Below are 15,728 nucleotides of genomic sequence, written 5' to 3'. Positions count from 1 at the left end.
CTCGGTTGAAGTCGGACGTCACGGCACTGTGGTGCAGCGGTAGAGTTGCTGCCTCACTGTACCAGAAACACGGGTTCCTTTCTGACTATGGGTGATGTCTGTACAGAGTTAGTACGCTCTCCCTGTGACCTTATGCGTTTTCTCTGGGTGCTCCAGTTTCCTCCCACACCTCAAAGACATACAGGCTTGTCGAGGTTAATTGGCTTGGGTAAAATTGACAATTGTCCCTAGTGTGCAGAATAGCGGTCATGTGCGGGGTGATCGCTGGTCGGTGCGGACTCGGTGGGCTGAGGAGTCTGTTTCCGTTAGGGTTGCCAACTGTCCCGTATTAGCCGGGACATCCTGTATATTGGGTAAATTGGTTTGTCCCACCCGGGACTGCCCTTGTCCCATATTTGACTGCTGCTACTCGGGTCGAGGGGACTGTCGGGTCAGACAGCAACGTCCGGCCCTGACATAGTGCAGCCCATGGAGTGCAGCAGCAGCAGCAGCACCTCGTCCGTGGCCCCATCGGTCGGCAGCTGTCCGACCTTCGGTCCTTCACTTACCGCCGACACCACCACCCCTCCTTCTCATGGCCGATCATCTGTTCATGAGTTGGACGGGGCGCCGGACTTTGCGTGTGGCCCCCGGGCCAAAACTCCTCAGCTGGCCCGCTGGCTGGGCTTTGTGTGTAGTCCAGCACCCGGTCCAACTCATCATCCACCCAGCCACGGCCGAGTTGGTCAACGAATTGCCGTCGGGAATTTGTCCCTTGTTTTGACCTTTTGCCCCTTATATTTGGAAGTGAGCAAGTTGGCGACCCTGGTTTCTGTGCTGCATCTCTAAACTAAACTAGACTAAAATGATCCTGCCAAGTGTTTGTGATCATATTCGCGTGTGTTAATATGCGGGTGTGCGCACAAACGGGTAAGTGTGCAAGTGCGTGGAGCTCTGCACGCGAGAATGCGCCTCACTCAGCACATGACTGTGTACAACTCTGATGTGACTTGCCCCGTTCCTGACTACTGGTTTTAATTCCAGCCCCTTTGTTCTTTCTTCGCATGTTGGTTTTTTTTTAAACGCCAGCATTACAATATGACTATTATGCAGAGGCCCAACACAAGTTGTAACACAAAGCGCTGCTGTTGGATCCACTCGGAATCTGACAGAGTGCGGAGGGTAGGTATCACATGCTGTGTCGTCACTGGCCTCCCAGGCCTTTAGACCCGGCATGTGATGCATTCCCTGCACAGTGTCGCGGAGTTGTGCAGAAACCGAGCTGAACTCGATTAGCATCGCTGGTGCCCCGACCACCACCGTCTGTCACTTGTGCCACAAACTCTCACGGGATAAACTCCGCTACGGGCAAAGTGCGACCTAGGCTCAGCAACTGGCGTTGTACGTAAACTCTTTTCACTGTACACGTGACGATGAACTAAACTGAACCCTTCTGCCTTTGAGGAGCCTCTGTGTGTCTGGCAAGGTTCATGCAACAATAACAACTGAGTTAGTGCAACTTTCCCACAGTTTGTGGGCAGATTGGGCCAAAGGGCCTGTTTGTATGGTGTCTGACTCAATAGCACTCTCTTACATTCATTGAGCCACACACCATGGAAACAGGCCTTTCAGCCCAGCTTTCCCAACCCGTCCTAGATGCCTCATCTACACTTGTCCCACCTGCCCATGTTAGGCCCATATCCCTCGAAACATTCCACCTTCCCATGCCTCCAGAGTAGGGTTGTCAACTCTCTCACTCCTAAATAAGGGTCAAATTCCCGACGGCAATTCATTGATCGACTTGGCTGTGGCTGGGTGAATGATAAGTTGGCCCGGGTGCTGGACTGCACACAAAGCCCAGCCGGCGGGCCAGCTGAGGAGTTGTGGCCCGGGCGCCGGACTTTACGCGCGACATCGCGCACAAAGACTGGCTCGCGTCTAAATCTTGAACCGATGATCGGCCATGAGAAGGAGGGGTGGTGGTGTCGGCAGTAAGTGAAGGTCCGAAGGTCGGACAGCTGGCTGGGCTGCCGATCGATGAGGCCATGGGCGAGGTGCTGCTGCTGCTGCTGCACTCCATGGGCTGCACTACAGCGCTCTGACCCGACAATCCCCTCGACCCAACTAGTAGCAGTCAAATACGGGACAAGGGCGGTCCCGGGTGGCCCAATATACGGGATGTCCCGGCTAATACGGGACAGTTGGCAACCCTACTCCAGTGTCCCACCCCCTCACTCTTGACCTGAAACGTCACCTATTCCTTTTCTCCAAAGATGCTGCCTGACCTGCTGAGTTACTCCAGCACTTGTGTCTATTTTTTATGTAAACCAGCATCTGCAGTTCTTCCTACACATTCCCTCTAAACCTTTCCTGTCCATGTACCTGTCCAAATGTATTTTCAATGCTGTTATAGTTTCTGCCTCGACTGTCTCTTCTTGGCAGCTTGTTCCATATACCCACCACCCTCTGTGTGAAATTGTTGCCCCTCAGGTTCCTATTAAACCTTTCCCACCTCACCTTAAGGACACGGAAGTTTAGAGAAACCAAACATTCATTGAAACAAACTCCTCCGACCAAACCCTCACTAAGGAGAGTTGGACAAGCAGAAGTGTGTGAGACTCCTTGCGTTATTGCTGTTTCATTGTTTTAAGAAACGTTTTTGTTTTTACTTGATATTGCAAATCCCGCAATGGTTTACTCGCTGAGAGAAAACAGGAACAGGCAGTCATAGGGAGAACGTGCAAACTCCACACTGACAGCACCCAAGGTCAGGATCGAATATATATCAGCTGATAACAATACATGCATTTCTCAAAAAGGCACAAAATGCTGAAGTAACTTAGCGGGTCAGGCAGCCTCTGGTTAGGTGATGTTTCGGGTCGGGACCCTTCCTCAGATCATTCCGACTTGAAACGTCACCTATCTATAGATCAGTGACGTAACATGCAACTCAGGACAAAACAAACAGATTAGTCCAATCTCAGGTAGCAATAGAGATTTTAAATGTGAGGTGAGATTAGAAACTGCAGATGCTGGTCTACAATAAAAGACACAAAGTGCTGGAGTAACTCAGCAGGTCAGGCAGCATCGCTGGAGAACACGGGTAGGTGACGTTTTGGGTCGGGACCTTCCTCAAATCATCCCGACTTGAAACTTGATTATTGTATATTTACTTGTTATGATGGTGCATGAACGTGGCGGTAAAGCCTTGGCCAGTACGATGTTGTTCCGTTCTCTGTGCTCATGGCAATGAATCATTCTTGAGATCAAGTGATCTATCTTGAGATGTTTTTACGTTGTCACTAGTGGACGGAGAGGTCACACCAGCTCATCTCTGATAGGGTGAGGCTCGGGTTGCTGTAGAGATGATCTGCTGGTGAAGTTATCCGGCTGGTAGTTTAAGGAGGGAAGTTCGATCGAGAGTGCAAACAAAGGAACAGGCACGCAGAGCCACAGGGAGTAACCCAGTGTTGGCACGGAGCAGGTGGGCCAAAGGGCCTGTTTTCTGTTTCCACAGACCCAGGTTTGATCCTGACCACTGGTGCTGTCTGCACAGAGTTTGTACGTTCTCCATGTGACCTGTGTGGGTTTTCTCCGGGTGCTCCGGTTTCCTGCCACACTCCAAAGACGTACAGGTTTGTAGGTTAGCTGGCTTGGTAAAATTGGGAAAGATTTAATAGGAAGCTGAGGAGTAACGTTTGTACACAAAGGGTGGTGGGTATATGGATAAAGCTGCCAAAGGAGGTATCGAACCAGGTACTATCGCAACTTTTAAGAAACTTATCGACAGGTACATGGATAGGACAGGTTTAGAGAGATATGGGCTTGATGCGGGTAGGTGGCACTAATGTAGATGGGACACATTGGTCGGCGTGGGCAACATTGGTGGCCTTGGGGCTTGTTTCGATGGTGTAGGATTCTTCCAGATTCTAGATTCAGAGACAGTTTCTTCCCAACTTTTATCAGGCGATGAACCATCCTACCACGAATTAGAGAGTGGGCCTGACCACTAATCTGCCTCACTGGAAACCATCGAACTATCTTTAATCGGACCTTATCTTGCACTTAAATGTTTTCCCTTTATCCCGTATCTCTACTCTGTGAACAGCGTGACTAATCATATATACAGCCTTATCGCTGACTGGATAGCATGCGACAAAACGTTTTTCACTGTAGCTCGGTTTGGTTGTACAGTCTTTTTACTGACTGGATAGCAGGCAACAAAAGACTATTCCCTGTACCTAGATGCAGGTGACAATAGTAAACTAAACTAAATTAACTAAACAAACCTCTTCGAATGATTAAACTCATCTGCTTGTGCCATCAAGTCGCCGACTCTGTGGTTGGTTACAATCCAACCGAGCTCTGTTCACCCATTGAGAATAACCTGCCACTGTTGCGGGCTGGATGAGTGTGTGTACCACGTGTACATGGAGTGAGTGAGGCTGCAGCCCCTGTTCTAATATCTAAATGGGCTGCTCCTTGCCTTCTGGCTGAACTTCACACCCACCATCCTCATCTTCGGACACCCTGTGCGTAGGGGAGAGGGTAGGGCCGAGGATGTCCTGGTTGGGTTGCTCCTGGGCCTGGCCAAGCTGGCCATCCGCGAGTCACGGTGCCAAGCTGGGGAGGGCTCTGCCCGAGCCGGCTTCCTGCCCCTTTTCCGGGGTTACGTCCATGCCCGGGTGGTTTTAGAGAGGGACATGTTCACGGGCGCCCTGGGGGATTTCTGGGACCGCTGGGCACCGCGGGGGGTGGAATGTATGCTCAATAAGGATGGGGAAATAGTGATTTAATATTTAAGAATATTTGTTTATCTTATATTATGGTGGTGGGTTTGTTTGTATTATGGTGTGTATTTTTGTAAATAGTTGATGAAAATTATTTTTGGTGAATATTCTTTTAAAAGAGAGTAACGAGCATGTCTGACAGAGCACGTGGATTGATGTGAGATGTTCCTCTCTCCACTACAGCAGTCGAGTGTGACTCTCTGGGACCTGGATAAGCCGTTTACAATCGGCATACAATCGGGGAGCAAGGTGAACGCGGACGAAGGCATGAAGGTTGGTGCTGGCTGCTTCCTCCGCCCTCGGTGTGAGCAACACCCACTTGTTTACTGCCTCTGAGTGATTGTTACACACGGAGATGACTTGTCATCAGGCCTTAACCACACATCCACATTCGTGTTGTAAGGCAGTCTGCAGAAACCAGCAACACAGGAAGTTGGAGGTTTTGGGTTTAGGTCTCTTGAAGCAAGATATTTCTTAGAATCACGATTTCCCGGTAGTTAAATATCTTTTTTTTGCGGTTTCAAGCAGCAAGGGGAAGTTTAGAGTGGTGTTTGTTGGGGGGGGGGGGGGAGGACTAGACTTGGTCAACCTTGCAAGTGCCATTTTGCGAGGGACTAGCTTGTTATTCGGCAACCTTCTTACCCTGACCACTCTGTCTTCCATCGCTTCCCTAAGTTTAATAGCGAGTATCCTGAAACAGTCTGAAACACTTGAATAGGCGGCTTTTTGTGATAGGACCCTTCTTCCGATCCATCACGAAACTTCACCTGTCTATGTCGTCCAGAGATGTTGCCTGACCCGCTGAGTTACTCCAGTACTTTGTGTTGTACGCATGATTCCAGCATCTGCAGTTTCTTGTGTCGACTCCTTATGCGACCTTATGCAACCAGCAATTCCCCGCGCACGAGTTCGATCCTACACACCAGCGACAATTTTACAGAAGCCAATTAACCTGCCTGTCTTTGGAGTGTGGCAGGAATCCCATGCATTCACAGGGAAAACATACAAACTCCATGTAGGCAGCACCTATAGTCAGGAACGAACCCGGGTCTCTGGCGCGGTACGGCAGCAACTCTACCGCTGCACCACCGTGCTGCCCCAATGTCTTATACATGAATTCCAATTCTTGAACTCAGCACCGTAACCAATGAAAGCTAGCACACCAAACACCTTTCTCACCACCTTTGTCGCCACTTTCAACGATCTATATATTTGCAACCTGGGCTTCTCCCCACCATTTCCTCACCTTGATTTTTTTTCCTCGCCTGATGTTTTCCTGTCCTTTCCTTCATTGCAGCTGGTTGTCCAAGCTGGCTTGTTTCATGGGAGTGAGATGCTCTGCAAAATGGTTTCCAGCCAAGAGGTCAACGTGAGCTCCGAGCCTGTGTGGAATCAGGACCTGGAGTTTGACATCAACTGCTGCGACCTTCCGAGGATGTCGCGCCTCTGTTTTGCGCTGTACGCGGTGATTGAAAAGGCCAAAAAAGCTCGGTCGACAAAGAAGAAATCTAAAAAAGCCGTAAGTTGAATCTTCATTGTCGAAACTTAGTCTCGGCCGCGATCAACAAAACGAATGCCGCGTAGAGAATAGAGAGTACTACCGAGAAAGGAAGGTTGGATAAAATTGGCAGTGAGGAACTACAGATGCTGGATTAAACCAAAGATAGAGACAAAAAGCTGGAGTAACTCAGCGGGTCAGGCAGCATCTCTGGAAAAAAGAAATAGGTGATGTTTCAGGTCGAACCGGTAAAGTCACCTATTCCTTTTCTCCAGCGATGCTGCCTGACCCACGGAGTTACTCCAGCTTTTTGTGTCTATTTTTAGATAAAATTGGGTTGTTTTTTCTTGGATGCAGGGGTTGTCGGGCGACCTGGTAGAAGTATATAAAATTACGGGAGGCATGAGATAGGGCAGACAGTCAGAACCTTTTCCTGAGGGTGGAAATGTCAAGGAATAGTGGGGTTTAAGGCGAGTGGGAAGTATTACATCCATAGCACAGTAGAGTACAGAAACAGGCCCTTCGGCCCTCCATGTGGGTGCTGAACAGGAAAGTTACTATTTGTTGACTGTCATAGTTACACAAATTGATGAGAGAAATAAATTCTGTGCAAAGACGAGTGAATTCCATGGCAACGGCCAAATGTAACTTCATATTTGTATTCTTTATATAAAGAAAACCCCCCTCCATTTTGTTCCAGCATTGTGGTCATGATGTTATCCAACGTAAGATTGTAAAGGATTGTTCAAGTAAATGGCTGATGTGCAATAACAAACTTACTATGTCTATGTCAGATATAACTTCACATTTGTATTCATTTGCAGCTTTTCTAACCAGAAGCTTAACAGTTCTCGACTCTGTCTCTACATATTCAGCATCTGCCCAACACTCTGCCTGTCAAGTAACCCCTCTGATCATTTATTACCAGCCATGCTCCACCCTTTCCCACCTCTATCCCATCTTTCTTTCCCGTCCCCCCCCCCCTACAATCAGTCTGAAGAAGGGTCCTGACCCGAAACGTCACCTATCGTGTTCTCCAAGGGTGCTGCCTGTCCCGCTGAGTTACGCCAGCATTTTGTGTCCACCTTTGGTGTAAATCAGCATCTGCACTTGCTTGCTATTACGTTTTCTCATTTAGTTTAGTTTAGTTTAGAGATACAGCGTGGATACAGGTCCTTCAGCCCACCGAGTCCACGCCGACCAGCGGTCACCTATACACTAGTTCTAACCTACACACCAGGGACAATGAGCCAAAGCCAATTAACCTACAAACCCGCACGTCTTTGGAATGTTGGAGGAAACCCAAGCAGTAACGGAGAGAACGTGCAAACCATACAGACAGCACCCATGGTCTGGCGCTGTCAAGCAGCAACTCTACCACTGCGCCACCCTGCCGCACCCTTGTCCGATCTTTAATTTCTTTATATGGAAGAAAAGCCTCCCATTTTGTTCCAGGGCATTGGGCATGGTGTTGCCGAATGTAGGATTGGAGAGGATTGTTCATGTACATGGTTACAGAATTGTTGTCAACTCTGTGTGTGAGCACCCCAGAGACATAGAGATCCAGCCCTCACTTACATCAGTTCACAATGTCACATACCAATGGAGTGATGCATCCCCATTGACGAAAGCACTGCAGCGAGTGCAGAAGATGTTATGCAGGCCAGCGATTCTCTCATCACATGCTGCTCACACCAACATGCTTGTGGTAAAAGCTGAGCCGTGATAGAACGCTGGGTACTTTATCTTGTGCAGTCCCGTCCCCAGTTTTCGGGAATAGGAGGCGTTTTTTTAATTCCTCTTCTTCAGACGTTTTGGGAATTAAATTGCGTAACAAGTCCAGGAACAAGGAACTGCAGGTGCTGATAAGTGTAGAAAAGGACACAGTGCTGGAGTAACTCAGAGGGTCAGGCAGCATCTCCTCATCAGGGCCACATTAGGTCCTACACAAGCCCTTCTGTGGGAGAAGTGTCGGGAAATGGTGTCTGATGGGCAAAGAGGGCTGAACTTTGGGCAACGTGAGTGGTCTGAGCTGCACAGCGGCAGACCGTGAGGCCTAACCGTGAGGCCTAACAGAGTGAACGACTAACCACACTACAGCTTCCACTCTGCCTTGCCAGTCCGACCTCCACTATCTCCCCCACAACTCTACCCCATGCGTGTGTGTGTGTGTGTGCGCACATGTGTGGGCGGGGTTGTCTGTGCATCCGTTTGCGTAAGTGTGCATGCATGAGTGTGCGTGACTGCCTACATGAGTGCATTTGCATGAATGCACGCGGAATGTATATTTGCGAGATTGTGTGCCACACTTACATGAGTGCACGCTTTTGGATGTTAGTGCACGAGCATGCGTGGATGTGTAAGAATGTGTGTGCGTGAGTGAGTGTGTGTGCATATGTGCGTGAGCTATAGTGTGCACCCACAAGTGTGTGTATGAATGTGTGTACACAAGTATGTGTGTGTGTGTGTGTGTATGAGTGTGTGTGTGCATGTGCGTGTACATGCACAAGTTTGTGTGTGTGTGTGTGCAGGAGTGAGAGTAACATCCACGGGTGTGTGTGCACGCGAGTGTGTGTGTGCATGTGTGAGCGTTTGTGCACTTGGGTGAGTTGTATATCACAGATGCACACATGGGGTATAACATAGAGGGGCACTGGAGACACGGATGACATGGATGATCAGGCATGTAGTCAGCACCGGCTGGCCACACCAGACACTCGCACCCATTTTACAAGGAAATATTATTTTCATAACTTCAACCTCCCTGCGTCAGCTCGCTAATGATGACCATCTGCACAAAGCTGTGTTCCAAATCAAATCCACTTGATGAGCTGCTGTTGCTGCCAACTCAAACAGTTCCTCAGCCTGAAGTGGCCGCATTGCAAAGGGCCTGTCCAATTTACGCGATCATTTTTGGCGACTTGCTGGCACCCGTCATAATCGCAGCAGGCTGCCGAACATGTTCAACATGTTGAAAATCCAGCCGCGACCAGAAAAATGTACGACTCTTAGGGCGACTACCTCACCACCAAACAGGCGTTACCCTGCAAGTCGTGTAATTGGGACGGGCCCTTTAATCTTCCCCCCCCCCCCTCCTGTGTCGCGGGGTGATGCCCGTTTGGTGGTGAGCAGTCGCCCATAGAGTCGTGCCTTTTTCTGGTCGCCGCTGGATTTTCAACATGTTGTAACATTTCCGTCAACCTGCTGCCACTATGACGGGTGCTGGCAAGTTGCCAAAAAAATGGTGTAAGTGGGACAGGCCCTTCAGCGTGTTGTTGTAGCAAGACCAAGCGTGTAGAGCAAATGGTTTTATTGACAAAACGTTACTTGAACTGCACGAGCACTTCGTCGAGAGAAATCGATATTTTAAGCTCTTGTCGTTGCGAAGAGCACTAGCTACTGAACAAACTTACTAACTCTAAAAACCCCGCACAAAACCCTGTCACGTGACAGTCCCGACTTCTGACGAGGGTTCTGCATGCACATCAACTGCTCACTATTCTGCGGCTGGTTTCCTTGTCACCTGCAGTGGGTATCAGGGGTGATGGGGAGAGGGCAGGAGAATGGGGTCAGCAGGGAGAGATAGATCAGCCATGATTGAATGGCGGAATAGACTGATGGGCCGAATGGCCTAATTCTGCTCCTATCACTTATGACCTTATGAGCCCAGCCTGCAAGCAAGTGTCGGTGGATGATGATTAAACATGATGCCAAGTTAAACTAATCTCCTCTGCTGCACCTCATCCATATCCCTCCATTCCCTGCATATCCATGTGCCTATCCAGGTCTCCTTAACGCCACTTATCCTATCTGCCTCCACCATCACTCCAGGCAGTGCGTTCCAGGCACCCACCACCTCTGTAAAAAAAAACAAAAAAAAACATGCCCTGCACATCTCCTTTAAAGTTTGCCACTCTCACCCAAAGGATGTGCCCTCTAATCCTTGACATTGCCACCCTGGGATAAAGGTTCTGACTTGGGCAGCTTACAACCCAGCGGTATGAATATTGATTTCTCTAATTTCAACTAGCCCATGCGTCCCCTCTCTCTCCATCCCTCCCCCACCCAAGCCGTTGTACTAGTTTCACTGTTGTCCTGGTGACTTTCATTGTCTCAAACTCATTTTCACCTGGCCGACAGCTCCGTCTATATCTCTCGTTCCCCTTTCCGCTGGCTTTTAGTCTGAAGAAGGGTCTCGACCCGAAACGTCACCTATTCCTTTTCTCCAGAGATGCCTCCTGACCCGCTGAGTGACTCCAGTTTTTTTGCGTGTATCTTCTGACTGTCTACGTTGTCCTAGTGCCCGTGGACTTTGAGGTCCACATTGCACCTTGTACAGCCCTGACTTCCACAGGGTGACTCACAGCAGGAAACACCTGGACACATCTCCGGACAAACACAGTCGTGGTTCTCGTTACATTTCATTCATAAAATGTTGACTCCTCCAGGCAACAGCTTACTGTGTTTGATCTGCGAGATTACAGTTGCTGAAAGACAAATATGTACAAAGAATGTGACAAAGGCCGTTTGGATAACCAGTGGATAAGACCGGGTGTAAATATCTTTACATCCGGTCACGGTGGCGCAGCGGTAGAGTTGCTGCCTTACAGCGAATGCAGCGCCGGAGACCCGGATTCGATCCCGACTATGTAGGGAGTTTGTACATTCTCCCCGTGACCTGCGTGGGTTTTCTCCGAGATCTTCGGTTTCCTCCCACACTCCAAAGACGCACAGGTTTGTAGGTAGACAAAAGTGCTGGAGAAACTCAGCGGGTGCAGCAGCATCTATGGAGCGAAGGAAATAGGCAACGTTTCGGACCGAAACCCTTCTTCAGGTTTGTTGCTTAATTGTCTTGGTGAATGTAAAAATTGTCTCTATTGTAGTAGGATAGTGTTAATGTGCAGGGATTGCTGGTTGGTGCGGACCCGGTGGGCCGAAGGGCCTGTTTCCGCACTGTATCTCGAAACTAAACTCATCTAAACTATTGTATTCCATCGCAGAATAATCTGTACATGTACTGAACAAACCGTGATGTGTTTCACTAGCAGGTTAAAGTAATATCTGATATGAGTGAGTCCTGGAGCTTTTATTGATGGCAGTGTTTGCTATTCTGCTGCAGGATTGCCCGATAGCATGGGTGAACACCATGGTGTTTGATTACAAGGACCAGCTGAAGACGGGCGGAGTTTGGTTACACACGTGGCCGTCGGTGCCCGGTAAGCCTCGGTTACTCAGCTGAGGAATTGTCGCCAGTGCTCTTCCCTCCTCGTGCTTCCTCGTGCTTGGGTGGAGCCAGGGGTCCCAGAGAGAGAGAAAGAGAGAGAGAGAGAGGAATGAGAAGGATCTCGGTGGAGGATCCGGGTTTGCGTATGAGGGGCCGTTTGAAATGCAGGAACCAAGCCCCGGTGCATTAGAGAGGGGAACGCGGGACCTGACCCGTGGAGTGTGAGCTGAAGAGCGGGAGTCGGCACCCATCGATCCCTGGGGGGGAAGCACCAATACAGGCCGAACCATCGGGATTTCCACTAATCACACCACAGTTTATCAGAGTTCCCGCTATAAGTGGAAGCTGCTGTAGTTCCCTGCTCGGTGTGTTAAAGCATTGGGTTAATGTACGTGGAGCGTTTGATGGCTCTGGGCTTGTGCTCACTGGAGTTCATGTTCATAAGTCATAGGAGCCGAAATAGGCCATTCTGCCCATCAAGTCTACTCCACCATTAAATCTTTCACTCTTCACCCCATTCTCCTGCCTTCTCCTCCTCATAACCCTTGACACCCGTACTAGTCAAGTATCTGTGAATCTCTTCCTTAAACATACCCAATGTCTTGGCCTCCACAGTTTTCTGCAGCAATGAAGTCCACAGATTCATCATTATTTGCTACGTTTCAATTAGGTCCGCCCATCCTCAGTTTATAAGGATGAGGGGGAGGGGGGGTCATTGAAACCTATCGAATATTGACAGGCCGAGATAGATTGGGTGTGGAAAAGATGTTTCCACTAGTGGGAGAGTCTAGGACCAGAGGGCACAGCCTCCGAATAAAAGGACGTACCTTTAGAATGGAGATGAGAGGAAATGTCTTTAGTTAGAGGGTGGTGAATCTGTGGAGTTCTTTGCCACGGACATCTGTGGAAACCCAGGTAATGGGTGTTTTTATAGCGGAGGGTGACAGGTTCTTGGTGACAAGAGCAGACTTCAAGGGCTGAGTGGACTAATTCTGCTCCTATCACTTACGTGTGTGTGTGTGTGTGTGTGTATGTAGAGGTGGGCGCTAATGATCGCTTGGCTGTTACTGGGGCCATGGGCTCAGCTTCCTAGTTTACCAAGAAGGATCTCGGCTCCAGCATCTATCACCCAGGGGGCATGAGGGAGAATCACCAGAGGAATGGCTCTGGCCCTCCAGTTGCTGTTGTGTGGCCATCTGAATGTGGAAGGATGGAGGGTGGTTGAGGGATGGTGTCTGAACCCGTTAACACGGGGCTCTGTGACAACCCGTTGACACGGGCTCCTCTCTGTCTTCCAGATGACAAAGGCGAGCTGCTGAACCCGATGGGCACGGTGCAGGGCAACCCCAACACCGACGGCACCGCCGCCCTGTACATCCACTTCCAGACTGTCGTCAACCACCCCATCTACTACCCCTCCATTGAAAGGGTAAGCACTGAATCTCACTTACAACACTTACCTCCGGGTGCTGTCTGTGCGGAGTTTGTACGTTCACCCTGTGACTGCGTGGGTTTCCTCCGGGTGCTCGGGTTTCGTCCCACATCCCAAAGACGTCCGTCAGTAAACTGGCCGCTGGTGTGTAGGGAGTGGTTGAGAATGTGGGATAACATAGAACTAGCGTGAACGGATGTTCAAGAAGGAACTGCAGATGCTGGAAAATCGAAGGTACACAAAAATGCTGGAGAAACTCAGTGGGTGCAGCAGCATCTATGGAGCGAAGGAAATAGGCAACGTTTCGGGCCGAAACCCTTCTTCAGACTGAAGTCTGAGTGAACGAGTGATCGATGATTGGCGTGGACTCGGTGGGACCAAGAGCCTGTATCCATGCTGTATCTTTTGATCAAACCACTGGGCACTTGGACAGGTACATGGACAGGAAGGGTTTTGAGGGGTATGGGCCAAACGCAGGCTGGTGGGACTCGTGTACATGGGGCATGTTGGGCAGTGTGGGCAAGTTGGGCGGAAAGGCCCGTGTTGGTACTATATGACTTTATGTCAGGACATTTGGAGGAATAGATCGGGTAGATGCACAGAGTCTCTTGCCCAGAGTTGGGGAATCAAGGACCAGATGACACATAGGTTCAAGGTGAAGGGAAAAATATTTAATAGGAATCTGAGGGCCCGAAACGTTGCCTATTTCCTTCGCTGAGTTTCTCCAGCACTTTTGTCTACCTGAGGTTTGATTGCCTATTTGACGATAGGCACAAACCATTATGATAGGCATGTATACATTACTGATAGGCAGTCCTGAACTACTATCTACCTCATAGCTGACCCTCAGACTATCTTTGATCGGACTTTACAGGCTTTACCTTGCACTAAACGTTATTCCCTTATCATGTTTCTGTACACTGGAAATGGCTCGGTTGTAATCATGTATTGTCTTTCCGCTGACTGGTTAGCACGTAACACGCCCCTTAGTACGCGTGACAATAAACTAAACTAAAGTCATCTCTCTGTGACCAGCTGGCAGGAAGTTGCATCTCTCTTGCCTAACATCTGTCAAGATGCCTTCTGTAACAAGTGCACTGTTTATTATCTTTCCCCCCCCCCCCTAGATTCTCGAACTGGGTCGGCATGGAGAACGAGTCAAAGCAACCCAGTCAGAGGTAAGTTCCGGGTTGTGATGCGTTTCTATTGGGCTTTGCTACTGCATGTTGAAGCTCGGGGCACTGAAATTAGATCAACCAAGTTTAGAGAGTCCACGGTGACCATCGATTCACCCGTCCACACTGGTTCTGTGTTATCCCGCTGTCTCGCCCACTTATCACACGACACTGACACACTGGAGCAATTTACAGAGGACAATTCATCTGCAAACTCGCACATCTTTGGGATGTGGGAGGAAACCAGAGCACCCAGAGGAAACCCACACGGGTCACAGGGAGAACGTGCAAACTCCACACAGACGGCACCCGAGGTCAGGATCGAACCCGGGTCTCTGGTTCTGTGAGAGCAGCAACGTTACCACGGCATCACTGGGCCATCATCAGTCCTGCAATAGTTGCAAGGTAGCTCATCGTTGGTCATCATTCCTCCTGACATCCATGCTTGAATGATAGTTTGATTGTGAGTGTGTCTGAGGGCTTTTCAAAGGCATCTCTTGCAAAGAAGAGAAACAGGCCCTACTCTCCGTCTGAAGAAGGGCCTGGACCCAAAACGTCCCCCCCCCCATTCCTTCTCTCCAGGGATGCTGCTCTTCTTCCCTGTGTGTACTGACTGTGCTCTCTGACTGCTTGCCACAGCACTACCAGCTGAAGGAGATCATGGAACGTAAGGTATGCACGGAGTTCTTCGAAGATGAGAAAGATCTCGTGTGGAAGCTGAGGTACGAGGTCCGTGACCATTTCCACGAGGCGCTTGGAAAGCTGCTGTCAGTGGCCAAGTGGAACAAGCATGAAGATGTTGCTCAGGTACGGACTGAAGACCAGATCAGTAACCCACTACCATACTAGAGTGTATTCTGAGGGGTAGGGTATACAGGCATTTAGATGGGCAAGGGCTGATTAGGGAGAGTCAGCATGGGTTTGTATGTGGGAGGTCGTGTCTCACAAATCTGATTGAGTTTTTTGAAGATGTGACCCAAAAGGTTGATGAGGGCAGAGCTGTAAATGTTGTATACATGGACTTCAGCAAAGCCTTTGTCAAGGTTCCGCATGGTAGGCTGCTCTGGAAGGTTAGATCGCGTGGGATCCAAGGAGAGATAGCTGAATGGATTGAAAATTGACTTCATGGAAGGAAGCAGAGGGTGATGGAGGAAGGTTGCTTCTCAGACTGGAGGCCTGTGACTAGTGGTGCGCTGGGCCCACTACTGTTTGTCATCTATATAAATGATTTGGATGAGAACATACAGGGCAAGATTAGCAAGTTTACAGATCATACAAAAGTGGGTGGTTTTGCAGAGAGTGAAGAAGGTTGTGAAAAATTGCAGCAGGATCTTGATCGATTGGTCAGCTGGATCGAGGAATGGTTGATGGAATTTAATACGGAGAAATGTGAGGTGTTGCATTTTGTGAAGTCTATCACGAGCAGGACCAACACAGTGAATGGATCTAGGAGTGCAGGTGCATGCTTCCTTGAAGGTAGTCACAGGTGGATAGGGTGGTCAAAAAGCCATTTGGCACATTGGCCTTCATCAGTCAGAGTATTGAGTATAGAAGTTGGGAGGTCATGTTGCAGTTGTATAGGACTATACGATAGAACTTTATTTATCCCAGGAGGGAAATTGATTTGCCA

General features: G+C 49.3%; 1 protein-coding gene across 2 annotated transcripts in view; it reads left to right on the top strand.

The window, feature by feature from the left end:
- The window catches only part of pik3cd (phosphatidylinositol-4,5-bisphosphate 3-kinase catalytic subunit delta), a 155,283-nt gene that overhangs the window by 112,727 nt on the left and 26,828 nt on the right, over positions 1-15,728 (top strand). For both annotated transcript variants that reach the window (XM_033048513.1, XM_033048514.1), the window contains exons 9-14: positions 4,953-5,042; positions 6,067-6,288; positions 11,387-11,483; positions 12,790-12,920; positions 14,051-14,101; positions 14,738-14,905. In XM_033048513.1, the coding sequence (XP_032904404.1) occupies positions 4,953-5,042; positions 6,067-6,288; positions 11,387-11,483; positions 12,790-12,920; positions 14,051-14,101; positions 14,738-14,905 (759 nt within the window). The remainder of the gene's footprint in view (positions 1-4,952; positions 5,043-6,066; positions 6,289-11,386; positions 11,484-12,789; positions 12,921-14,050; positions 14,102-14,737; positions 14,906-15,728) is intronic.

Source organism: Amblyraja radiata, chromosome 31, assembly GCF_010909765.2.
Source record: "Amblyraja radiata isolate CabotCenter1 chromosome 31, sAmbRad1.1.pri, whole genome shotgun sequence".
NCBI classification, from domain to species: Eukaryota; Metazoa; Chordata; class Chondrichthyes; order Rajiformes; family Rajidae; genus Amblyraja; species Amblyraja radiata.
The sequence above is the reverse complement of the archived record's forward strand: the minus strand, read 5'-3'. Positions and strand labels throughout refer to the sequence as shown.